Source organism: Porcisia hertigi, chromosome 9, assembly GCF_017918235.1.
Source record: "Porcisia hertigi strain C119 chromosome 9, whole genome shotgun sequence".
NCBI classification, from domain to species: Eukaryota; Euglenozoa; class Kinetoplastea; order Trypanosomatida; family Trypanosomatidae; genus Porcisia; species Porcisia hertigi.
This window is the reverse complement of record NC_090568.1, coordinates 42,317-67,897: the sequence shown is the minus strand read 5'-3', so window position 1 is coordinate 67,897 and position 25,581 is coordinate 42,317. Positions and strand designations below refer to the sequence as shown.

Sequence of the window (25,581 nt, the reverse complement as noted above, 5' to 3'; positions counted from 1 at the left end):
GAGATTTGGAAAGGCACTCTACGGCTTGGTGAGTGGCGCACCATGACTGTGATGATGCTTGTACTGCAACGCTATGCATGCATGCACACACAGATGCCCAACGACTAGTGCGCGGGACATCGTCAAGCCCGCATAGATGCTGATGCTGAAACACATTTATACACATGAGATCGGGGAAAGCAAAAGGAGACGACAGAAGACGGCGAGGGGGGGGGGAGGGCAAGTGGGCGTGTATGGGCCCACTGCAGAGCTGTGCACACAAGTGAAGGAGGGGGAGGGGGGGGGCGGGGCAGGGGGAGTCTCCATATGAGTAACGGCAAAACCGAGCTGAAAGATGAGAAAAAACACAAGTCCCCCCCTTCACACACACACACACACACACACACACGAGGGTGGGTGGAGTAGGATGACTGCATTGCTCACTCCACAGAAACAGTCAGTGATCTGACACAGCCAGTAGGGACGGCGGGTATTCCCCTCAGCGTACGTCATTTCACTTTACAGCTGGCCGGGAGACAATACCGCCACGACAAGAAGGTGTCTTGCACACGCCCTTGGCGAGTGGTGGTGGGGGGAGGGGAAGGGGAAAGGGAAATCAATGAGCCCGACGCCCGACAGGTAAGCGGGGTGGGGTGGGTGGGTGGGTGGGTGGGGGGTTACCGCATTGCCGGTGCTGTGACCAAACAAAGCCGCACACCGCTGTATAGAGTGGAGGCGAGGGCGTGCCGTCACCGTCGCCCGAGAGATTTTACAGCGCATCTCCATACACACATACACACACACAGACACAAACTAGTTCCACGCAGCTGAGACGCACGGCGTGCACACCGCAGCGCCCATGGAGCGCTCCGCCATGTAGGCAACGTACAGCATGCCGTCGTCTGCACGCTTGCACGCATCATGCAGTTCACCGAGCGTCGCCAACGGCGACACACTGCAGCCGCCAACTGTCAGCGACACTGGCTTCTTCGCGTCCACGCCGCGGAGGCTGCGCACCGCCGCCGTAAGCTGCGACACCGTTGTCTCGCGTGCCAGCGCGCTGAAGTGCACCTTACCGCCGCGTGCATGTGCCTCCTCCACCACAACGGGCACAACGCTCTCCGCGCACAGGCTCGCGCACTTCGCGATGCGTGCCTCCAGGGGGGTCGCCGACACGTAGGCGGACATGATAGTGGCGGTGGGGAAGAGCACTTGAGGGGGGAAGACTTGGGGAGCGGGGGGGGGAATGTAGATGCAGAGGAATGTGAATGACACAGAGGACAGGCGGCAAAAGCTGCGTTGTTAAGGGGTTGATGGCGCTGCGGGTGGAAGTGGCGGCACCGGAGACACAAGGATTGAGTGGGTGAGTCTGTGTGGCGGGAAGGGAAAGGGTGTGCCAGTGGCGGCGCGGCAAGGTGGGTGGGGAGGGGCAAAACACAAGCAGAGCTGGTCTCTAGTGAGAGGGCATGTCATGACTGGGCAGGTGCGCTCGCGTATTCGCAGCGGTCAGCGGTCAGCGGCACGCGGGAGGCGGAAGGGAGGGAGGGAGGGAGGGGGGGAGGACGCTTCCCGTCATGGCCTTACAACGCGCTGAGCCATGCACACATCACTCACCGCGGTGGGGGTGTTCACCAGTGCCCTAGGCGAGTCAACCGACGGGAGAAGATAGCGTACCGGTTTGTAGCTCAGATACTCGACACACTGTGTCAGAGGAAAGGTGAGAGATCGCCATGATACGGAGGGTTTGCACAGATTAAGGTCGATGACGCGTACGCACAAAGAAACACGAGAATGAGAGATCTACGCAGAGCACCTGAGCAGAAAAGCTCTGGCACTGGCGAGCCTTTGGAGGCAGCGCGGCGGTTAGCCTCCGTCAAGCCGCGTGCATGGTCTTTGCAACCCAACAGCGATGTCAGTGAGACGGCGCTGTCCCGGAGACGAGCATACGGAAGGAGGACGAGGGGTGTACGGTGGCCTGGATAGCTGCCGCCATCGCTCGAACACCGCACGCGCGTTAAGTAACAAATGCGAAAAAAGAAAAAAATAAACAACACAGAGAAAGAAGAGAGAAAAGGGGCGCGTGCGGTCACATGTGTGACCCGTCGCACACAGCATATACGAATGGGAAAACACCTCTGTGGGTGCGGAGGCCGCGAGGCGCCATGATGGGGCCAGCGGATGGACAGACGTGGTACTCCACTCAGGCAGCGCGAGACCGTCGCATGTGTGGCGGGATCACCCTACATGCATGAGTGGAGCCCCCATTACTATCTTTTGACGATACATGAAGCCGATGGCTTTGTCACTCGCCGGCCATAGCGACGCACGCCGAGAATCAGCGCATTGTGGACGCCGGCACACCCCCAAGAGCCCGTTGCTTCTCATCCCGCTGACGGAAACGCCTAGCGTGACTAACTGAAGTACGTTAGGGTGCACGGTGCGCACGCAATCGCACCCATGGAGCACTCCGCCGTGTAGGCAACGTACAGCATGCCGTCGTCTGCACGCTTGCACGCATCGTGCAGTTCACCGAGCGTCGTCAACGGCGACACACTGCAGCCGCCAACTGTCAGCGACACTGGCTTCTTCGCGTCCACGCCGCGGAGGCCGCGCACCGCCGCCGCAAGCTGCGACACCGTTGTCTCGCGCGCCAGCGCGCTGAAGTGCACCTTACCGCCGCGTGCATGTGCCTCCTCCACCACAACGGGCACAACACTTTCTGCGCGCAGGCTCGCGCACTTCGCGATGCGTGCCTCCAGGGGGGTCGCCGACACGTAGGCGGACATGATAGTGGCGGTGGGGAAGAGCACTTGAGGGGGGAAGACTTGGGGAGGGGGGGGGAATGTAGATGCAGAGGAATGTGAATGACACAGAGGACAGGCGGCAAAAGCTGCGTTGTTAAGGGGTTGATGGCGCTGCGGGTGGAAGTGACGGCGCCGGAGACACAACGATTGAGTGGATGAGTCTGTGTGGCGGGAAGGGAAAGGGTGTGCCAGTGGCGGCGCGGCAAGGTGGGTGGGGAGCGGCAAAACACAAGCAGAGCTGGTCTTCAGTGAGAGGGCATGTCATGACTGGGCAGGTGCGCTTGCGTATTCGCAGCGGTCAGCGGCACGCGGGAGGCGGGGGGGGGGGGGACGCTTCCCGTCATGGCCTTACAACGCGCTGAGCCATGCACACATCACTCACCGCGGTGGAGGTGTTCACCAGTGCCCTAGACGAGTCAACCGACGGGAGAAGATAGCGCACCGGTTTGTAGCTCAGATACTCGACACACTGTGTCAGAGGAAAGGTGAGAGATCGCCATGATACGGAGGGTTTGCACAGATTAAGGTCGATGACGCGTACGCACAAAGAAACACGAGAATGAGAGATCTACGCAGAGCACCTGAGCAGAAAAGCTCTGGCACTGGCGAGCCTTTGGAGGCAGCGCGGCGGTTAGCCTCCGTCAAGCCGCGTGCATGGTCTTTGCAACGCAACAGCGATGTCAGTGAGACGGCGCTGTCCCGGAGACGAGCATACGGAAGGAGGACGAGGGGTGTACGGTGGCCTGGATAGCTGCCGCCATCGCTCGAACACCGCACGCGCGTTTAGTAACAAATGGGAAAAGAGAAAAAAAATAACAACACAGAGAAAGAAGAGAGAAAAGGGGCGCGTGCGGTCACATGTGTGACCCGTCGCACACAGCATATACGAATGAGAAAACACCTCTGTGGGTGCGGAGGCCGCGAGGCGCCATGATGGGGCCAGCGGATGGACAGACGTGGTACTCCACTCAGGCAGCCCGAGACCGTCGCATGTGTGGCGGGATCACCCTACATGCATGAGTGGAGCCCCCATTACTATCCTTTAACGATACATGAAGCCGATGGCTTTGTCACTCGCCGGCCATAGCGACGCGCGCCGAGAATCAGCGCACTGTGGACGCCGGCACACCCCCAAGAGCCCGTTGCTTCTCATCTCGCTGACGGAAACGCCTAGCGTGACTAACTGAAGTACGTTAGGGTGCACGGTGCGCACGCAATCGCGCCCATGGAGCACTCCGCCGTGTAGGCAACGTACAGCATGCCGTCGTCTGCACGCTTGCACGCATCGTGCAGTTCACCGAACGTCGCCAACGGCGACACACTGCAGCCGCCAACTGTCAGCGACACTGGCTTCTTCGCGTCCACGCCGCGGAGGCCGCGCACCGCCGCCGTAAGCTGCGACACCGTTGTCTCGCGCGCCAGCGCGCTGAAGTGCACCTTACCGCCGCGTGCATGTGCCTCCTCCAGCACAACGGGCACAACGCTCTCCGCGCGCAGGCTCGCGCACTTCGCGATGCGTGCCTCCAGGGGCGTCGCCGACACGTAGGCGGACATGATAGTGGCGGTGGGGAAAGGAAGGGAGGGGGGGGTGCTCGGAGAAGGAAATATCAAAGTAGGCAAAAAAGTTGTTTTGGATACGCGTAGGGAAAAAGGAAAGATAAACCAATAAACTCAGCTGAATCTTGTGGGTGGTTGGGTGGGTGGGTGGGTGGGCCGGTTCTTGTCAGTGCCTACGGGGAGGTTAAAGTGCACTGGTGCAGTGTCAAGAGAAAACGACAAAGCGGGGGTGGTCAGCAAGAAGCAGAACGGTGGAGATGGGCATCCATCGAAGCATGCGAAGAGGCGATGTGCAGCGAGTCGCTTTTTCATAGTGTATGTGAGTGAAGCTCGCGGCGTGAAGATGACAGTCTTTTAGGTCGGACTCCGCTTGCGTCTTCGACAGAAGAAGACAAACAGACACAAAGGAGAACAGAATTAAAAAAAAGAAATTGGCCCAACACACACCCCACCCCCACACCGCCTCGGGGAGTGTGAGGGGAGGGGAGGGGAGGGGCGATTGTGAGGAAGAAATTTGCGCCTGTCGCCAACTTCGACGACGATGCAGCGCAAGCGGCGCCGCACTCGTGACCGCGCGTGAGTGTGTTCACCACCACCACCACCCCTCCTTCCCCAGTACTCTTGAGCTTTTTTTTTAATACCGTTGGACGCCAATCAGGGTGGGGGGAGGGGGGAGCGTCGTTGTCAACGTGTTTTGCTTAACGATTCGGTGTCCCAGCGGTGAGTGGGGAAGACTCAGTGGGAGAGAGGGAGAGAGCGAGAGAGAGGGAGGGAGCCCAACTCGAAATCAACTGTGAAGGACAGAGAAAATACAGAAGCCGCGGACAAGCGGTGCGAGGAAAAAAAAAGGAATGCGAAGGCATGCCCGAGTCCCCGAGATGTATGCACCCACTCTCCCTTTTCTATCTTTCCTTTTCCACTGACACAGAGATGCTCGCGAATGTGGGCGCTCGTCCGCCTCTTGAAGTTCACCTGTATGAGTCTACTACTCCTTGCGCTTCTCCTGATAGCAGACGTGGTTGAAGATTTGAGCGTGTTGCTGTGTGTGGAATTGTGTGCGGCACTCTTTCCCGTACCAGCAGTTGGAACGCTTCGTCACGGACACCGGCAGCTCATCGTAGGGGAGTTGGCGGCGGTACTCGAAGAGCAACTCCGCAAACACCGTCGCCGCACATCCCTGGCACACCGGCGAGTCGGCCCTCATGGGACCGTTGATCAGCACCATATTGGGGATCCACTCCCCAGCCTCGAACTTGGCTAACGCTGCAGACCACACATCCTTGAGGGGAATATTGTGCGATGCGAGGTAGTTGGAGAGGATACGCTGTTCGATCGTGTTGCCACTAAAAGTCTGCGGAGGCAGTACAGCTAAGGGGTCTTGTTCTTTGAAGGGCTTGAACGACACCACCTCGCTGCATGTGCAGCCACCAGGCCGGTAAAGGTGACAGAAGGCCAGGTCGCATACGTGGCAGCGTTGCGGTCGGCCACACAGCGGGCGCTCGGCGAAGCAGATGCGGCATGCTGCGCAGCGAAGATGAGGGCCACCAACCGGACACTGAAAGCCGTCGATGGTGCTCGGTGCGTCGCACTCGGCACATTGGGGGCCTGCAAGGGGTACAGCGGGGCCGAAGACCAGCGACGCGTGGCGCACAGCCGGCGTCCTGTCGCTATCACTGCTGCTTTGAGAGTTGCCTTCTCCATCGCTTTCGCTGCGACTGCGCTTCGCCAGCTTCATACCCGACACGGGGATCTCGTCGACGGCGTTCAGTTGGGCCAACTCTTCCACCGGACGGCGACTCTCGGGGTGGGAGAGCAGGAAATTCTCCACACAGTTTTGCAGGCGGTGCGTGGGGCGAACGTCCGTGATGTTCTCACCGCACTCGGGGCACGTATTGGGCTCCCCCCGCGCTATCCAGCCGCTGATGCACCCTGCGCAAAAGACATGCGTGCAGGGCAGCACAGTGCAGGGTCGGTGGAACATGGATTTACAGAGAGCGCACGTCAGCTCTGCGGTAATGCGGGCCTTCGTCGTCTCCTGCTTCAAACGCTGAAAGATGTAGACGACACGACCATTGGCGGTGATGTCGGCCACAGAGTTACCTGGAGCCTGTCCATCAGCGCCACTGTCTGCAGGTCGCGTCAGCTCCACCCGGTCGCCATTCTGAAGCGCAACCGACTCCCCCTTAGCGAGGCGCACGCCGTTCAAGAACGTTCCGTTAGTGGACATATCGCGCAGTTCTACGCAGAGTGTCACCGGATCCACGATCAGTTCGCAGTGTTGCGATGAGAGTTTCTCGCTAACGTTGATACGGTACTCCTCGGAGATGGCCTTGCCGCGGCCGACGATAACATTTCTGGAGTCTTGATGAAGTTTAAGCGTGGGAAGGCCGGCGTACACCGGCACAAGGCGAGCCACCAGCGGTTGCTGTAAAGGGGGGGCAGCAAGGTCGAACAAGTCGGCTGCCTCATCGGCGAGGGATCGCTGCACCGGAGTGCCCTCCCCTGAGTGAGGGGGTGACGCACAGCCTGGCATTACCTAAGCTGACGGCAGGTGCGTGTGCGTGTGTGCGTGGAAGAGGTGAAGATGGAAGTGGGGGGACGTGCGAGAGAAGAGCACCGAAGGAGCCGTGATAATGCGTGAGGGGAGGGAGGGGGGGAGGGGGGGGGGGAAGACACAAACAGATCAGCAGTGTGAGGTAAGGTACACTGCGTGCAATGAAAAAGGCGTCAGGCTCGGAGAGAACTAGAAAGAATTGAGGGTGGGGCGTAGAGAGAATGGCGGCGGTGGCGCTGCTACTGTCGATGAGGATGACGGCAGGACGAGTCGTCTCTTGAGTGACGGGGCTCAGAACGATTGAAATATCCGGAAGAGAGTGAGGGCGAAGGCGAGACCAAAGCGATGCGATATGTGGAATTCGGGAGAGTCGGGCAACGCTAGATGGTCAGACGCCAAGAAAAAGGGTCTGCACGCTCCTGCAGAGAACGTGGGGTCACAGCATCCCCCCCCCCCCGTGAATCTAAAAGACTACTGAGGTATATGGGGGGTGGGGGACTTTGAAATGCAGAGGTTCATTCCTCCTAACGGTTTCGCAACTCCTTCTGTACGCAGCTAGCGGTGGAAAGCGGGAGACTACAGAGAGAGAGAGAGAAAGAGAAGCAGAAGGGTGGCACCAGTTGCCTCTCCCTCTCTTCACACACACACACGTATACTTTTCTTCTGCGTTCTCTCATGTTTTTTTTAAGCCGTCCTCTGATTGTCGGCATTGTCGAAAAGACGGCGGTACCACTTCAGGGAAACGTGTGCGCCCACCAAAAAAAAAAAAACGTCAAACAGGGGCGCATTAGACACCGTTGTGTGGTCTATGCGCAAAAAAAAAAAATATGCATAAACAGGAGAATGCCCAGAATTAACTTACCAAGGTGCAAAGGACGAGATGGCAAGAGAATGAACGGATGAATAAATCAAAGGGGGAAAAAAATAATATGGCGAAGGGGAAGAGGGAGGGCGGCAGCGTGTGGTCGAGGCAATGGATGGAGAGCTCTCTCCCCTCCCCAATCCACCGACACCCATCGCTCGGCACCATCACGCAAAGAAATGTGCGCAACCCCTGTCGTGTAAAGTATCAGCAGAACAACAAAAATATGCAAACTTGGCGGTCACTCCGCACCTTTTTTGGGGGGGCTTAGTTTCATGTTTTATTCCCTTTTTTGTGGCGGTGCTTCGTCAAATATACACCGTCGCCGGAGAATATATCAAATGTGACTGTATAAAATAATAATAATAATAAAGGGCCGGTGGGAATAAGGGGGACCACCTCTCCTCCCCCCCCCAAAAAAAAAATGAGGAGAGCTACACCAAGGCGGTGGGGGGAGGGGGGAGGGGGGAATTGAGTGGGGGGGATTCCTGAGAAAGACCTGCGTAGAGACGCAGACACATACGTGTGCGGGTGGACGTCTCAAACAGTGGGGAAGGAAGGAAGGAAGGGGGGGGAGTGCAACAAAGCAAGAAAGGAAATCAATCCCATGACGTGACCCCTGATAGCTCCCGCCCCTCGTGCCCCCCCCTCCCCTCCCCTCTCCCCCCTCTCTCTTCCTCTTCAGTCCGGTTGTACCCATTCCTCTGAGTACACATCAACCTAGAGTATGAGAGATTAAGGTGGAGAACGAGGGGAGAGACGTAGAGCGCAAAACCAAAGCAAAAGAAAGGCGACAAAAAAAGAAAGAAAAATGGGTGGTGTGGGGGCAGCTGTAGTGTGTGTGTGTGTGTATGTGTGTGAAGGGGGGGGGAGAGGTAGTCTGACGATAGCACACACAAACACAGACACACACAACAAAAGAAAGTGGAGATGCCGACGTGTGCAGGGCTTGACGCACGGAGTGTGGGCATGGGGCGAATCGACCCGGGAGCCCCTTACACCAACCCCATCGCCAGCTCCACCCCCTCCTACTCGGGCCGCTGCTGCTGAGACAGGTGAGCGGGATGCTGTGCCGCTACTTCGACAGACGCATAAACAAAGAAGAGGTTGAGAATGTCTGGGCACTCGCCAAGTGCCAATGAAGGGTGAGTGACTTCGGCAACGGAGGGAGGAGGGCGAGGAGGCCGGCATAGGAGATGGCGGCCTTTCGGACGGCTGGCGCTGAGAGGACGCAGGGGGACAGCATACCCCGCTCCTGGTGCCCGAACAGCTTGCGCACCTACCTTGGCGATGGCGGCGTCGCTTCTGAGAATGCGTTGACGCAAGGCTGTCATCCGTGTAGTTGACAACTGCCGCCGCTCTTGCGACTGCGCAACCTCCTGTTGATGGGCAACAGTGAGCGGCAACGACGCCCTGCAAGTTGTGCGGACCCGAAGTCGTTGACGGGACGCCTCGTCCCGCAGTGCCACCACCACCTCCTCGCGCAGGTAGCGAGTGCTCTGCAGGTCCACCTGGCGCTCACTCATCCGCTGCGTCACCCACCCACCCCTCAAGCGGCGGCGGTTGTCTACAGTCCTCTTCTTCACGCGGGGGGAGGCGCTCCTCGGTGGCGCACACCTTCTCACTGCCCTGTTCCTACATCCGAAACGTCATCTCAGACTTTGCCAGCGGAGTCTCCGCCCTGTGCGGCTCAGCGCACGGGTTCGCCTGGCGGCAGAGAGTGCGCTGTAACTCCTCCTCGCATTGCACGAGCTGGGCAGAGACCCAGCCTTTTTCTTGCTGCAGCTGGCCTACTTGAACCTCCTGGGCAGCAATCTGGTCCGTGAGCTGCGCGATGACGGGGCCGTCAGCTACACTAGTAGTTGAGGAGGAAGCCTGGCTGTTGACACTGCGGTCTCCCTTCCCCACAAAGGCTGCTCCAAGTCTTACCCTATCCCGCACTTGCTGAACCTGCATCGCGGCTAGCGCTTCCCGCTTCACCTCCAATTTTTGGAGACGCGTCACGCTCATCGCAAGGTCATTGCTGGAGATTACGCAAAGGACGCGCCGAGTGTTATCGTCGGCGGCAGTCGTGCTGAGCCCTTTTACTTCCGGTTACGAGGGCCGTAGTCCCCGCTGCTTCGAGTCGCGCGATTCGCGACTCCAGCGTCTTACGCTTCTCCACTTCGATCATGGCGGTGCACTCAGCCTTGAAGACGTCGTTTTCGAGTCGCCGCGTGACCTGGCGCTCTTGCAGCAGGAGCTCCCGCAACCGCTGTACTTCTTGCGTCGAGGTCACCGAAAACGACGGCGGCAGTGCCGTGTCAGGCGACTTGGGGGCGTTCCGCGGTCCTCTGGCAGCGGCGGACGCAGCCATTAGGCGGCGCTGCGCCTCTTCAAGCTGCTGCCGGAGGAGCAAAATCGTTTGCTGGGCATCCATCAGCGTGGCCGCTGTTGCGACAGAGAGGCGTGGGTTGATCTGAATGCACTTGGCCCGGCCTGCGTACCTCAGTGTGTTCAATGTCTCCTCAAGTGACGATACGTGCTGAGAGACGCAGGCAACCATCGCCGTATGCGCGTTTCCGCCCAGCATCGGCTGCAGCATGCGCGTCAGCGTGGAGGAACGGTACGGCACGTGAGACTTCTTTTCACACAGCGCCACGATGACGTTACCCAAAGCCAGAAGCCCATTGTTGATGTGGATTCCCTCTCGGATACGCGCGGCAGCGGTGCCGCAGGGAAGTAGACTCGCCTCGGCAGCACTCGCTGGGATACTAAGCTGGTCAGACAGACCGGCAAGTCCGAGCGACTTTTTCAGGCGCTCACTGCCAGCCAAATCAACGAAGGAGCAGCGCGAGCACAGACCGTGTCGCCGCAGCGTGAGCGTAACGACGCAGTGCGAGCGTGAGCTGCTCGCATTCATCAGCGTCGAGGCCGTCTTCCGATTTCCGATGGCACTGTCAATCAATGCAAGCAGTTCTGGCTCACTGTGCACCTGCGCCTCTGTGAGGCCCACCACCTTCACGCCCCCATAGGGCTCCTCGCGCAGAGCGAGGGAGGTCCTAGGGTACGACCTAGCTGGTGCCGAGGCGCGTCGCTGCCATACCCTCTTTTCCTGAGGTGGATCATGGCCTGTGGCGAAGGATCGCCTTTGGATGGGAGCCTCTACAGCTTTCTTGACGGCGCCGCACATCGTTGATGCCATCGGCGTCCTCGAGGATTTGAACGTTGGTGGAGCCAGCAGGTCGCTGATAGACTCGTTGTACACTTCCAAGACGCTTAGTGTCATGGAGATCGTAGAATCCGCCCGTGATGCGGCGCCCGAGTTGGTGGGGGCGGTGGTGACGCCTTGGTTGCCCTGCGTTTTCTCCGCATCCTCTGCGATGCGACAGAATATTTCCTGCACCACGTCACTTAGCAGTGCTGTCACGGTGAACGTCTTGCCACTGCAGGTTTGCCCGTACGCAATGGTGGCTGCATGAAAACCACTTAGAAAAGAATCGACCAGCGGCTGCCCCAGCGCAACGTAAACGTCGTCAGACGTGGCCGTCTCGTCAAAGACGTGGTCAAAGACGAATCCATGTCTGGCGCCAACTGTGATTCGGTTTTCCGACACGGCCAGGCAGCGGGTCGATCCTTCGCTCGGCAGAAACGGGCGCACTCGCACAGTCACCATAATGCGCTCCGCCATCCCCTATGGGGTCTGAGGGACGAGGAGGAGGAAATCGAGAGACTCTCTGTGTGTTTGTGTGCTGCCTGTACATATAAATGAATGGGTACAGAAAAGTGAAGTGTTGTGGGAGAGGGACTTGGGTGGGTGGGTGGGTGGGTGGAGGGGGGGGGGGGGAGGCTCCCTCCTCATATGCTCTTCATGTGTTGCTCCTTTCTGATGTGGCGCTCCAATGCTGGCCTATGGGCGAGTCGTCTCTCCCATGTGCAGTAAAGTGCCTCTCGATGGGGTGCACGCCTTTCCCTCCTCCCCTCACATGAAATCAACACTTCGCGCATGTGTGTGTGTGTATATGTATACACATATGTATGTAAAGGGGAGGGGGAGGGGGAGGGAGAGAGAGAGAGGAGGGGAGTTGGGTGCCACCTGTGGGGAAGGAATGGAAGACATAAAGCATGAAGGAGATGAAGGTATGTAGTGAAGGCACATACAGCAGAGGTTGACCAAAGGGGGGGAGGTGGTGGGGAACGTGTGCAAGTGCGCGCCTGTGTGTCTGTCAAAGCAACAACAAAAAAAAAGAGGAGGAAGACACAAGCTTCTGCACTGAATGATCTAAAGAAGGTAAACATATATATTAATCTATACGTACATATATATACGCATGTAACGATATATATTTATATATACGTGCGCGTGTGTGTGTGTGTGTGGGTGGGTGGGGGGGGGGGGGAGTTGCGAGTCAAAGCACAGGCACATATGTGCGTAGAGCCTTTCCTTCTTGCCTCATTATTATGAGGCTCATTCTATACGGTCTAGAGACGATATCCCCTCACAATCGAGTGCAAGAAACCCCCACCTCACCTCAGTTCAAACACACACACACACACACACGTGAGGAAACAAAGAGCGGAAAAGAGACAGTGGGTCTTTTATGGCAAATCAGCCAACTCAGCAACGGCAGACAAATGATGTGGGGGCGTGCACTGCCATCCGTACTCGGGCACTCGCCTCACGCCTATACCCGAAACAGGCACCACGAGATAATGATCCCACCCCTCCTGGCGCACGTCACATGCGGTTTGTCCTCAGAACGCCGACCACTCCCCCGCACACGGCGTTCATGACGCCTCGGGGGCGACACGGTAGCGAAGCGGCTTACGCCGCGATAGGGACGTAGAGGCGCGACCGGAGTCCTCACCACCGAGGCATTCTGAACCGCCAGCGGCTGATACTTGTCGCCACTGATACGGTCCTTCATAGAAGACGGCATCTGTGCAAGTCGAAGCGAGTGTCGTAGGCCGCTGCACAGCGTAGGATGGTGGGTATTCTGCCGGTGTCACACCCTGCTGTGACACACGCGAGAAGAAAGATCTGGTCAAAGAGCTGCTCGCTGGCGGATGGGCCCAATTCTGCTCAAATACTTCCTCCAGCCCTTCGCCCTCCCTGGCCCCGGAAAGCCTGCTGCTATGGGTGGTGCCGGGCGACGCGCTGGGTGACCTCCGCTGCGTTGGCAGGCTGAAGGCGCGCTTGGGCGGTGAGCACCGACGCGGGCGACACAAGGTGTTGGTCACCGGCGCCCGCGCGTACTGCGGTCGCCACCACTGCTCAGCCTCCTCCCGCTGTCGCCGCGCCTGTGCTTGGCGTTCCAGGAAGGCCTCCACACCCCACGCCGGTTTGGCGTCAGCACGGGGTAGCAGGAAGACGGGATCAACGTGAGGTTGGAAGGAGCACTCTTTGTCTTGGGTCTTGTTGAGCTCGGCGCGCAGGTTGGCGAGGCGACGTTCACGCTGCTGCGCCCACAATGCTGTTCGTGCTTCGATAGACATTGTCGCATAACCAGAGCTGCGCTGCGGTGGTCGCCCAGCTTGGGGGCGAAAGGTGCACTCCGCAGCCTCTTGCTGCCGTCGCTCATCCCGCAGCTTCATCATCTCCTCCTCCTTCCGCTTCTCCGCTTTGCGCCATAGTATCTGCCGCGCCTCTTCGCTATTTCGAGCCATACCGCTCGCCTTCAGGGCGGACACCTGCTGACGCCATAGCGCATCCGATGCGGAGGCCACGGATGGGGTAAAACTCAGCGTAGTCTGCTCCTCGACATCCCGCGCCGTCAACACCTTCCTCTTACACGTCTGCCTTACATTTACCGCAGTGCTATTCGCTGTGCCTGGAAAGAGGCGACTGCTTGGGCTGTGGCAGAGTGCCCTTGGCTGTCCATCCAGCGCCAGCTGCCGACGCCGAAGCTCCACCACGCGCCGCGACGCATCGTTTATTTCTGGCTTCCCCGTGACAACGTCCGGCTCTGCCGGCTTTCGAAATTTCGACGGGTGATGCGTGTTACGGAAAAGTCGCTCGTATGGGTCTGTGTCTGCTTCGCCAGTCTCCTCGTAGTACTGTCGAGAAAGCTCCGCGGACTGGGCAGAGAGCTTGGGATGAAAGGTGCAGTGGAGAGAGGCCCCCTCGTCGTATGGCCGGTGGCGGGGAGTCACGGAGCCGTTGCTGTTGATATCGCGCGGCTCGTAAAGACGGCTCACCACGTCCTCCTCAAACTCGATGCGCGAGGCGTAGGCCGAGATGGACGGAGAGAAGCATCTCTCTGGGGTTCTGCTTGCCTTCGAAGAGGAGGAAGGGTACGCCTTTTCGAAGGCAGCGTAACGGCGCCGTCGGCGCGCCTCAGCCTCAGCAGTGAGGAGCGCCTCTACTGAAACACCGCCGCGCTTGGCTCTCGCCATCTCCTCGGCATACGCCGTGACGCGCGGCGTGGCGGGTATCATGCGGAGCTCGTTGCGTGTCGCCTCGAACTGTGCCCGGGCTTGGCGGGCTCGACGCTGCTCCCCCCATCGTGCGAGAGCCGCTGTAACATCGCCCCCGCTGCGACGAGACCGCGCCGCGCGCGTCGTGACGGCAGGAGAAAAAGAGCAGTCCTGCGCCTCAGCCGCTGCGCGCCGCTTCGCCTGCTCCCGCGACTCCTCCTCCAAGAGTGCGAGTTTCTTCTGATGCAGCTCATGTAGGCGTGCACCTATAGACGACGACTGCCGCGCCACAGAAGTCTTACTCAGACGCTTGGCGTACAACGAAACATTGGGTTTGAACGGCGCGTGCTGAGCTTCTCGCACCGCTTGTTCCTGCCGGAGGAGCTCTACATGCTCGCAGTAGTGCCTCCCCGTCAGCTGCAGGTAATCGATGACCTTGCTGATAGACGAGGTGCCCTGCTGCTGGATCACTGCCATCTGAGTTTCAAGCGTTGAGGATCACTCGGAAGGGGCAACCCCCTATACAGGCTACAACGAAGACCTGGCACGGCACCTCGTAGTTAATACGTGTACAAGCAATTGTGGGTATGGATGCCCGTGTAGGAATGCTGGGTGTGCGTCGACAATACGCAAGCAATTGTGCAGGCAAGAAGCGAATAGTGTGTGCTTCCCTCTCGCACATAGACCGTCCCCCTTTCGGCAAAAAAAGAGGAGCGACCCACAGGCAGCGCACTTGCTGGTCAACACCGCTGCTGAGTCCGCGGCCTTTGTTTTCCAGACACATATATACACACACACACACAAAACGCACACACGTGCACATGTACACAGACAGAAGAGTGCCAGCAACAACGAAGACACAGCAAAGGTGTTTGAGCTCATATTAGAGGGGGGACAACAGCCAATTGTGAGTGGAAAACAAAGGGGTGGTGAGGAAGACTGCATGGTAGAAACAGTGTTCGCCAGCTCCATTGAGCGAGACAGAAACACAAGAAAAGCAGGACTTTATGCACGTCGTATGCAGCGATGGCAGCACATTGGAATCGGAGGAGGGGGAGTGGTGCGGGGTTCAAAAAGAAAAAAAGGCGGACAATTCTGGGCTCTTTGCGCCCCCCCCCCCTCCCACCCCCCCCCCACCGTTCCACACCACCCCTGACACAGACACAGACACAGAGAGAGAGAGAGGCGTACACTTGCCCTGGCGTCACTCGCTTTTAGTTTCCATCACTCCTTCGTCGCCACCTGCGATGCATCGCCGAATTATCCTTGAGACTGCCTCCGCAACGGCTGTGCGTTTTTTTTTTCTTTTGCACGTTTTATCTGCCCATTACGTCGGAATGTGAAGGGCATGTATATAAATGTGTGTGTGTGTGTGTGTTTTACGAGACAGACGCAGACAAGCATATGTACATTAATACAGACATACGCTCGCATGCAACTGTGTGTGTGTTTATCTGTGTGGGGGTAGGTGAGTAGGTGGGTAAGTGAGCGGACCAGACGGTGGATGCGCGTTGGAGCTTGCACATTGCTGAGGTGCCCCGGATCAGCAGAGAAAAAAAAAAGATGACGAGGGTGGAGGAGCCCCCCACTTTTTTCTTTTTTTTTTTGGGGGGGGGGGGTAAAAAGGTCAGAACGCAGATAGGCGCGTGACTGTCCGGTGATGCGCACGTCTTACTAGTCATGTCCTCACCGCTCACGCAAAATGTCATTCTCCATCTCCTTGCGCAGCTCACGCTTCCGCACCTCCGCCGCCTCGAGGGCGTTCAAGGTCTGCAGAATAGGAATGGCGAGTGTGCGGTAGCGCTCCTCGGCTCGGTTCACACCAATGCGGCACACGCGGTAGATCTCGTAAAGGAGGACGCACACAATGATGAAGAGGAGGTACACCAGGACATCCGCAATCGCATTACGGCTCCGCAGCTGCAAGCGTAACGACAGTAATTTCCAGGCGTAGTAGCGACGTACCAAACCCTGTCGTACTCGCTTCCCTACATGCCACCACGGAGTTCTCTGGGCCATGGCGTCCACAGTAGTCAACCCACGATGCAGGCGCAGGAGACGCAGTCCGTACGCCACACTGTCACTGAGCGGGTTTACCGTAAGACAGTGCTGCATCATCCTGCCCTCCTCGCCTGCCTTGAGGAGGCGTCGGTACAGGCTGCGCATCGCCGTCTCCGCAGAACTCTCTGATTTGTCGGAGGCGGGGACCGCGGGCCGAGCGTCTACCGATCCACTGGACGACGCCGAAGTAGAGACGGCGGCGGACGCTGCTGCGGTGAGGAGGTGCCGACAGCAACGCATTGTTGGTGGTGCTGCAGAGTACAGAATCAAAAAAAAAAAGAGAATAACGCCGGCAAAGTGCACAGTAGCCCCCCCCCACCTCACACACACACACACACGCGCAGAGTATAGCACCGCGTGCGAATCCTCTTTTGTTGTGCGCTCGGCGATGACGACGACGGCGCCCTGTGACGGCTCCCCTCTCTCCACTGAACCGGGCGCGACCAAGTATGGAAAGAGGGGATGGGATGAATGGAGCGAGAGGGAGAGCGAGAGGGAGAGGGAGAGGGGGGGGGGGGGGAGAGAGGGCAGTCTGCTGCGTAATAGGCGCCCCTCGAGGTTCTTCTCAATGTGAGAGGCCGTTGCAATGCGCGCGTGCGCGTGTGTGTGTGCGTGCGTGTATGTCCGTATGGGCGTTTGAGGAGCGCCTGTATGTAGTGAGGGCAGAACACACGTTCCGAGGGAGAGAAGGGGGTTCGAGAGGAGGCAGTGAGCAAGAGAGTGAAAAACGAGGCGTAGCAGACGCCTTTTACGAGTGATCCCATGGGTAGGCGGTGGGAAGAGAAACGGTGTCAGAGGAACGGAGGCATGTTCGATAAACACACATGCAACAGGTCCGTTACCCCCCCCCTCCCCCCCAGCACTCATCCGCCTCCTCTGCTCCACCAACTCCTCACTCAAAGCAACGCCGGAGGACACTTCGTTTTCAAATCGGCCCCTCCACACTGTGGAGAAGAGGGGGAGAGAAGGGGGGCGAGTACAGGGGGAGCGTCGGCGACAAGAGCCAGAAAAAAAAGGAAGGGGGATTCCAGCATCGGTCACAAATACACGGCCATTATTTTCATCGATCCACAGAACAGCACGCGCAGGAGCGCCGGCGCACATTACATCTAGAGAGCAAGATACCTCTGAAACGTGGCTGATCTGGCTTCCCTTTCTTTTCCACATCTGCCTGCCTGTTTCTGCAATGTCACACGCCTGGCTGTCTGTCGACCCACACGTCAGATGTACCATCACGCCTGGTCACGTGCTACGGGCCCAATTTTCTATTTTTGTTCTTTGGGGGGGGCATCACTTTACTTCACCTCAGTGTGCGCGCGTGTCTGTGCCCTCCTTTTGCCTCTCACTTCAGTGACCGAACAGCACACACCAGGAGCAGCAGCCCGATCAGCGCCTCTTCACTCTCCCCCTCCTCACGCCCCCCCTCCCCAAAATACGATGAAGACAACGAAATACGAACAACTCAAAAGCGGCGCACGACAACCGGGGGAGAAGGGTTATCTATGAAAAAAAAAGATGCAACAATATCAAAAAGTAAAAGAACCGAGAGTGAGAAGGGGGGAGAGCGATCGTTGAGGGGAGGAAGAAGGACCTGGCGCGTGATGACAAATGGCGTCAACCTATCATGTGTTCTGAAAGACTCTCGTGAAGAAAATAGTTGTCGACTCCATGCCTCTCACTCCACGGGCGCTCCTGTAGCGCAGACCTCCTCTTCTCCTCCCCCCTCCCCCCCCCTCTCTACTACGAGCCCCACCACTCATTGTCCCTCCATGGGCCTTTACTCGAGATAGCAACACGTAACAATGGTACACAGCAAATCGAGGAAAACAAAAAAACGGATAAAAACAAGACAGTCGACGAAGATAAACGGTGGTCGTGTACTCTAGTGGATGGAGTGTGGGTGTGTGTGTGTGTGTGTGTGTGAGGGGGAGGGTGAGGGAGAGGGAGTCAATGAGAACAAGAAATTTGGGCAGCGGGTAGGAGGCTTGGGGCGCGGGGGGGGGGGGGGGGTGAGGGGTGAAGAGAGCGGTGCAAAGTAACAAAAAGGAGGGGAAGGGGAAAAACACCAGTTCAATTGTGATGATGGCACATCATGACGATGATGTGCTCCTATTGTATCAACATGATCACATCACACACACACACACACACACACACACACACACACACACACACACGTGCGGGCCCAGGCACACTCTCTTCTCCACTCCCGGGGAGACGACAAGCTCCTTGTTACCCTGTCCCCTAATTTCTGCGTTTTTCTGCACCAGTTGTGTCGTGCTGGCAAGAAAAAGCAACACAGCCAACAACCTGGTTTAATCCCACGCGGAAAACACATGGGCGGTGTGCATACCAAGAGAGCACTCATACATGGTGTGGCGTACATTGGCATCTCCTGGCTGGAGGGGGGGAGTAGAGAATTGAGTATCAAACCACGAACGCACACACATACAACGATGCGAGGCGTGCAGGGCGCGAAAAATATATATAATTGTTGGTGGAATGAAGTGTAGTGTGAGTGTGTGTGTGTGGGGGGAGGGGGAGGGGATTCGAGAGAGAGATGAGCCCACCAAACCGAGCCCCAGAAGGAAGATGCAAAGACAACACAGACCCAACACCCGCTCAGAGACTCACACAATAGACACTCTATCTAGCAAAAAAAAAAGAAAAGAAATATAGGAAGAAGAAAATATGCGCACCATGCCCACTCCAGTGACGCACAAGCGGGGCGGAAAAGAAAAGTGTCCGCCACTCCTGCGCGTGGAAGGTCCCACAAGCCGCGCACGTATAGAAATCCGCAAACTTTTTAGTCTAGTGAAACAAGGGAGCACGAAGACAGAGGGGGGGGGGGGTAGACACAGCGTAGCGGGCAACCGAAGCGATATATATATATATATATACAGACACACAGACGCATGGGCTTCATCGTCGACCCCATTTTTTTTTTCTTCTCGCTGCTCATCAGAAGTTGCTGGGGTCGCGCGAGTAGGAGCGCGTCGCTAGGTTAATACGCATATTTCCAAGGTAGTTGCTGGCCTCTGACATGAGCTTTGTCTCGCGCTGCTCCAGACTGTCGCGTTGTTCACGAAGGCGTAGCTCTTGTTCAATTAGAGTACGCTCGTGCTGGGTGATTAGCTCTCGTTGGCGACGGTGTTCGTCAAGCTCTGCCTCCTTTTGTTTGATGGCCCTGTCTTTATCAGCAACGGCGCTACGCGCAGCGTCCACTTCTCGTGCCCTCTGCGACACCCTCTCCCGTGCCTCGGCCACAGCCCTCTCACTTGCGTCGCGACGGCTAGCCGCCTCGTCGGCCTGACGCCCAACGTCCTTGCCAGCACTGTCCAGTTCGCGCAGTGCCTGGTCCGCTGCCGCCACGTTGCGATCCGCGACACGCACGGCGTCTTCAGCCTTCGGGATGTCTCGACCAATCGCGTCCGCCTCGAGGGCAGCATCCTTTTCGCGCTCCTTCGCCTGGTCGGCCTCCGATGCCGCCTGTTCAGCCGCCTGATGAGCGCGGTCAGCTGCGCGCTTTGCGTCCTCAAGCGCCTTAAGGAGCTGGCGGACCTTATCATCGGCCGCGTCGGCGTCATTAGCAAGTGCGGTAGCGCGACGGTCCAGCTTGTCAGAGTCACGAGCTAGGTCCTGCAGCTCCTTGCGTGCCTCTTTCTCCCGCTCTTTGATGGCGCCGAGATCCTGCTCCCGATCCTTCTTCTCGCGCACAATTCGCTCCTTACTCTTGCGCGCCTCTTCCATATCTCTGGCAAGGTCACGCATGCGATCTGTGCGATCACGCAAGTCCTCATCGGCAGCTTTGACAGCACTCTGCGCGTCTGCAACGTCCGCTTCTGCATTCTCCAGGCTTCGTTGCGCCTGGTCCAGCATGGTCTCCGATTTTTGCGCCGCCTCCACCTCTGCCTGGATGTCTTTTCGCATTTGGTCTTCCTCCCAGAAGGCCTTTGAACGGAAGTACAGGCAATCAGTCATGATCGGGTAGAGTCGAGCAAAGCGCTCGAACTCGGAGTAGGAAATACGGCGATCATGGTTGAGATCAGCACGCTCGAAGAGGTCCTCGACGGTGGCACTGGAGAAGTCCAGCCCCATGTTGCGGAACCCCTGCTTGAAGTCGTCCACGTCAATCATGCGAGCGCCTTTGGTGTCAAACTCAGAGAAAACGACGCGCAGTTTTTCTTCAGGGGACGCTTCGGTATTACTGCGGGGAACGAGGGCGGTGCTGCTAGCCCCTACTGTATATGGCCTCCGCGAGGTCGTAGGCTCGCTTCGGCCCCCAGTGTAGGGCGCCAAGGCGTTGGATGTGGACGCGACAGCGCGACTGGGAGACGTGGTGTTGCCGGTGGCGGCACTTCGGCTCAGCGAGGCGGCGACCGTCGGTGGCTTTGTTGCCGGAGGAATGGGTTTCTGCGTCTCCTTGTGCCACGGGTTCTCTGGTTGGAAAGCGTATAGTTGGCAATAGTCCACCAGCTGTCCCTCACCCAAGAGGTCCACCCACTTGCTCTTGTCCTCATCGTAGACTTTGATCTTTGCGATATGAAAAGTGTGCGGGGGCACGTTTTCTGGTCGAGTATTTCCGATCTCCGTCGAAAAGGCGCTCTCAGAGGCGCGAGCGATTTCCTGCAGGCTCGGGCGACTGGGAAAGCTGAGTTCGAAGTTCAGCTTATTGCCAAAGATGTCGGCTGCCACCTGCACAACGAACATGGTGTGGGCCACAACGGAGGAGCTGGAGGAGAGTGAAGTCAAAGCGCAGTGGAAGCGTGCGAGAGAGGCAGGCGACGCGTGGGGGGGTCAGTGCCTTTCTTGGGGAGACACGGCGGAGTATCCCTCTTTTTTGTTGTTGTTGTTGTTTACTGTTTAATTTCTTTGTGTGGTCGAGCAATGTTGCCCGTGGGGGGCTGCTCTTTTTTCACTTGATTATAAGCTGTTTCGTTTCCCCCTCCCCCCTTTCCAGGTTTGTCTGCACTCTGGGATTGTTGTGTGCGTGTGCGTGCGTGTGTGTGTGTGTGTGTGAGAGGCAGAGACTCAGGGAGAAAGTGCTATGGAGATGCAGACAGAGAGGCGCTAGAAAGTTATCGAGAGGAAGAACATTCCGAGAGGACAGGACAGGATGATGGACTTTGGAGAGGCGTGCGCAGCGAGGGTGCGGGTGGTGGAGGGGGAAGGGGAAGAGGAGAGAAGGGGGCAACCTTATCGGAACATCTCAGCACGGTGGTTTCGAGTTACTCCGGTGCTCTCGCGCATAAAGACATGGAGTACGGGTTGGAATGTGTGCGATGCTTGATGGGTATAAATGAAGACACGACACGATTATTGTGTACGCGCGTGTCAAATACACACACACACACACACACACACGAGGGTGTCATCGAGTCTAGGCGTTCCACTACTTTTGCGCTGTTTGGTCAGACGACAGCTCCACATACACACACACACGAAACTCTCCAGCGTATGGCAGAAAAAAAAACGTGAGCGCGTGGATGCGCAGAGGAAAGGGAAAAAGGGGGGGAGAGAAGGAAAAAAAAGACAAAATATAGAGTGACCGAAAAGCACACCGTGTGAGACGAGATCAACGCTCTACAATACCACGCTGTTACAGACACCGTTGCACGCAAACAGTCTTGTAGTTCTGCAAGCGACAAGGATGCGTGCCAGAAAAGGGAGCTGAGAGGGAAGTGGAGAGTCACACACGGCTCGGAGGGGGGGGGAAGGGAAAAGGAAAAGGAGAAAACAAGCGTAATAGAAGGAGTGGAGGGCACCACGTGTAAACGACACTAGCACCAACGAGCACTAACGAAGAACAAAAAAAAAGAGCTCTGAAAGGCCATAAATAAGCGAGGCGGGAAACAAAAAAAAATGGGGGAAACAAGGGGCCCTGAAAAGTAAAACAACAACAAGTGTGAAGGAATCCAGGGTGAAGACGCTAAAAGAAAGACAGAGACAGACAGACAGAGCGCGCAAGGCATGGCGAGGCGGGCGGGGGTGGGGAGGGGAGGGGAGGGGGAAGAGCAAAACCGTAAGTGTGTCGAAACACGGAGTGAAACTGTTCATAGCAAGAGGAGTCAGATGAATATATATATATATATATGTATATGTATATCGTCACCTGAGGAAGGGCACACGGGGGTGGGGAGTGGAGTGCAACCGCCTGGCGTTGAGAAGGGAGAAAGAGGGGTGTCTGCGATGCGCCAGAGGGGAGGTTGGGAAGGGAAGACTTTCGACTGGCTATGCATTGCCTTCAGAAATGTGTCTGCCCTCCCGGCCGCAAGACGCACACGCACCGAATTCGCTTTGGGGGATTTTTCTTTATCCCCTCCTCCTCCTCCCCCCCCCCCTTCTGCACCGTGAAACCGAGCCCATCTCTTTTGGCTTGGCCCTGTATTGTATATATATATATATATATATATTCTCCCTCTTTTGCTGTGCGCGACCGGTTCTCCCGAGCGCGGAGACACGGGAGGTCATCGACATTCATGAAATTCATGTAGGGGCACTCCCGTCTCGCCGGCCTGCATCGCCCTATGCCGCGGGCCTGTTGAGTGAGGATCTGTCGGTGGAGCAAAAACATGAGAACGAGATAGTCGCTCAAAAAAGGGGGAGAAGCACCGTTTTTTTTTTTTTTTCGGTGTGTGTCCTGCGGGAAGACATCAAAAAGATGCATCAAAGCAAACCAAAAAGAATGAAGGCGTGAAGCAAACCAAAAGAGAGGCGGCATATATATATATATATGATATGAACATATACACACACAAAGGGGGGGGAGGAGGGGGAGCACGTCTTTTTTTTTGTTTGTTTGTTCAACAACAAAGATGACCTGCAGCCACAACAACAACCGAAAAAACAAAACCTTCGCTTGTTTTTTAGAGGACAATGGGAGTGGAGGGGGGAGGCGTGAGACAGAACCCCTCATCTCCACACTCCAACAGGGACGGCCACCATAACCACACGCACGCCAATCTATACAAACACTCACAGATGTGCACAGCTCCGCGAGACAAGGGGCCGCTTTTTCCTTTCCCCCAGCGTCTGTCTGTTACTCGCTGTGTGTGCGTGCGTTGTGGGCATGTCTGCGTATGTGTCGAGATGATAGGAAAGCGCAAAAGGCAGGAAGCGCAGTTCAATGTGAAGAAAAACAGGGAAATCATCCAGCAACACAGCGACATCCAGTGATGCCTAATGTGGAGATGAAAGGCGCATACGTGTGTGCATGGGGAGGGGAGGGAGGAGGAGGAGGGGGAGGAGGGAGGGAGGGGAGGGGAGGGGGGACAAGGCTTCCACGACCCGAAATACATCGATGCGGGGCAGCAGCGCAATGACCCGCTTCAAAGTGACCACACACACATATACAGCAAATAAGAGGGATAGTAAAAACATTCCTCTTCCTCCAGCATCTCGACCGAACAACAACAAAGAAGAATAAGGCGTGCAGATAAGTGGAAAAGAATGGGTGAAAAAAAAAAAAGAGGCAGCGACAAGCGTTGTCGAAGTAACTCCGCCACGCACTGTTCTCCACCCCACCCCCGGCCCAACACACACGCACACGCACACGCGCGTTGGTTATGTCTTCAAGGCGCGTGGGTTTGGGGGACGGGAGTGGGAAAAGGATAGTGAAGACCTCTGCTTAAAGTCACGAAAGCGTGTGGCTCAGAGCTGGAGTGACACACGAGGGAGCTACGGATTGAAGGAGCGCCTAACACGGAACGTAACCCATTGACACTCATCTTCCCCGCTCACTCGCTCATTCTATACACACGACCAGGTGTGAACACCAAGAACTGAGGGAGGGAAGAGTAAAACGACGACGTTACACACGCAGGATAGAGAGCTGTAGCCTCGATTATATAGAAGGAGGCGGGGATGTATGTCTATCACAGAAAACGGCGGTGGAGAAAGGGGAAGAAAAAGAAGTCGGGAAGAGGGGAAGAGGGAAAAGCCGAAAAACGTTGCAATCCACATGTTTGTAGGTGTGTGGCTCCCTTGATGAAAAACAAAAGAGGAGGATATACTTGTGTAAATGGAGTGTGGTCGAGTTATCTGCCAGTGTCGCTGCGCTGCAGGTGATGCGTCGCAGGGTGTGTTCGGGAATTCAGTGCGTTTTGAATTTAATTGGTTTGCGACGCGCGTCGGCTTCTCCCTCTCTCGCTGGAGTTTTGTAAATGCGTGTAGGCGGAGCAAAAAACATTCCTCCAACGCGTGCGCCCCGCGGTGATCTGGTCCTGCCCCCCCCCCCTCCTCCTGCCCTTCTTTGGAGGTTAGATGTGAATCCGTGGGTGTAGGAAGGACCACTATTCCTGACAATCCTGGATGTACGAGGGAAACTAAGGGGAGGGGGGGGGGGGGGGTAGGAAGGGCGCGTAGGCACGCAGACGGCCACCAGAGAAAGGAGGGAGGGAAGGAGGGATATAGGGCAGTGAAACCGGCACGCCGACACAAGAAAAGCAAACAAACAAAAAATGAAGCAAAAATAATCAGATGGTGGGCAACTACGGGGGGTTAATGGGGGGGGGGAACAATGAGTCCTTCAGAAACGAAAAAAAAAAAGCACCAAGCGAATTCGTGTGGACTGAGGCTGCCGCAGCGATGCTTGTACAGCATGCTGGAAAGGAAGGATGAAGAGGGAGGGAGGGAGGGGGGGGGGGGTGTAAGCACACACCCACACACAAAGAAAAAGAGAAGCCCCGCTACATACATCCCGACGCGCGGAGAGGAACCGAAAAACAAAAGGCGTGACAAGCTTCTTCCTTCTTTCATCTCTCCCCCCCTTACCAAGAAGTCTGTGTGTGTGTGTGAGGGGGGGGGAGGGAGGGAGAGGCGCAATGAGCGCACATGCGGAAACACATATATACGCACACATCCATCATCTCCCTCAAACCTTTATTTTCTGGTGAACCAAAGCGATCGACAGGAGAGAGAAAGAGGGGGAGGCTTCGTGAGAAAGAGATGTAAGCTTGTCAAGGCCTCTCCTCTCACACACCACCTCAGACGCGCGCTGAAGGAACCGCCTTCATTATTTTGCTTCTTTTTTTTCCACCTTTTGGGTGTCAGGTGAACACTGGACACACACACACACACACAGACACACAGTGTGAGTGCTGCCCAGCGCTTCCCTGCCCGTGGCAGAAGCAAGACGAGGCGATGGCGCAGACGCTTCAGAACAGAACTGTGTCGCTCTATGCTGTTCCTGTATTGCATTCACTGGCACCACAAAGAGGCAGGCGAGTGTGAAGAAAAAGGGAAAGGCAAAGGCAATGGCGACACTGAGCACCTCAGAGGACGAAGACGGCGGCACGCGGAACCGATATGCGGGAGCTCTAACCTCCATCCCCCCAAAGACACAAACACCCACAACTCTCTCCCCCCCC

The 25,581-nt window shown here is 56.9% G+C and overlaps 9 protein-coding genes across 9 annotated transcripts; all 9 read right to left on the bottom strand.

Moving 5' to 3' along the window:
• Positions 1-792: 792 nt before the first annotated feature.
• Positions 793-1,167, bottom strand: JKF63_06818 (uncharacterized protein; the record flags this gene model as incomplete). The annotated part of the gene is made up of 1 exon (XM_067902766.1): positions 793-1,167. The coding sequence occupies one exon, from the start codon at positions 1,165-1,167 to the stop codon at positions 793-795; it is 375 nt and encodes a 124-aa protein (XP_067759125.1).
• Positions 1,168-2,390: 1,223 nt separating this feature from the next.
• Positions 2,391-2,765, bottom strand: JKF63_06817 (uncharacterized protein; the record flags this gene model as incomplete). Its single annotated transcript, XM_067902765.1, has 1 exon — positions 2,391-2,765. The coding sequence occupies one exon, from the start codon at positions 2,763-2,765 to the stop codon at positions 2,391-2,393; it is 375 nt and encodes a 124-aa protein (XP_067759124.1).
• Positions 2,766-3,962: 1,197 nt separating this feature from the next.
• JKF63_06816 (uncharacterized protein) lies at positions 3,963-4,337 on the bottom strand (the record flags this gene model as incomplete). The annotated part of the gene is made up of 1 exon (XM_067902764.1): positions 3,963-4,337. One exon carries the CDS (start codon positions 4,335-4,337, stop codon positions 3,963-3,965), a length of 375 nt encoding a protein of 124 aa, XP_067759123.1.
• Positions 4,338-5,325: 988 nt separating this feature from the next.
• JKF63_06815 (uncharacterized protein) lies at positions 5,326-6,873 on the bottom strand (the record flags this gene model as incomplete). The annotated part of the gene is made up of 1 exon (XM_067902763.1): positions 5,326-6,873. One exon carries the CDS (start codon positions 6,871-6,873, stop codon positions 5,326-5,328), a length of 1,548 nt encoding a protein of 515 aa, XP_067759122.1.
• A 2,518-nt stretch (positions 6,874-9,391) lies between these two features.
• Positions 9,392-9,766, bottom strand: JKF63_06814 (uncharacterized protein; the record flags this gene model as incomplete). The annotated part of the gene is made up of 1 exon (XM_067902762.1): positions 9,392-9,766. The coding sequence occupies one exon, from the start codon at positions 9,764-9,766 to the stop codon at positions 9,392-9,394; it is 375 nt and encodes a 124-aa protein (XP_067759121.1).
• A 43-nt stretch (positions 9,767-9,809) lies between these two features.
• On the bottom strand, positions 9,810-11,426 carry JKF63_06813 (uncharacterized protein; the record flags this gene model as incomplete). The annotated part of the gene is made up of 1 exon (XM_067902761.1): positions 9,810-11,426. One exon carries the CDS (start codon positions 11,424-11,426, stop codon positions 9,810-9,812), a length of 1,617 nt encoding a protein of 538 aa, XP_067759120.1.
• A 1,097-nt stretch (positions 11,427-12,523) lies between these two features.
• On the bottom strand, positions 12,524-14,629 carry JKF63_06812 (uncharacterized protein; the record flags this gene model as incomplete). The annotated part of the gene is made up of 1 exon (XM_067902760.1): positions 12,524-14,629. The coding sequence occupies one exon, from the start codon at positions 14,627-14,629 to the stop codon at positions 12,524-12,526; it is 2,106 nt and encodes a 701-aa protein (XP_067759119.1).
• Positions 14,630-15,838: 1,209 nt separating this feature from the next.
• On the bottom strand, positions 15,839-16,453 carry JKF63_06811 (uncharacterized protein; the record flags this gene model as incomplete). Its single annotated transcript, XM_067902759.1, has 1 exon — positions 15,839-16,453. The coding sequence occupies one exon, from the start codon at positions 16,451-16,453 to the stop codon at positions 15,839-15,841; it is 615 nt and encodes a 204-aa protein (XP_067759118.1).
• Positions 16,454-19,174: 2,721 nt separating this feature from the next.
• On the bottom strand, positions 19,175-20,923 carry JKF63_06810 (uncharacterized protein; the record flags this gene model as incomplete). Its single annotated transcript, XM_067902758.1, has 1 exon — positions 19,175-20,923. The coding sequence occupies one exon, from the start codon at positions 20,921-20,923 to the stop codon at positions 19,175-19,177; it is 1,749 nt and encodes a 582-aa protein (XP_067759117.1).
• Positions 20,924-25,581: the final 4,658 nt, after the last annotated feature.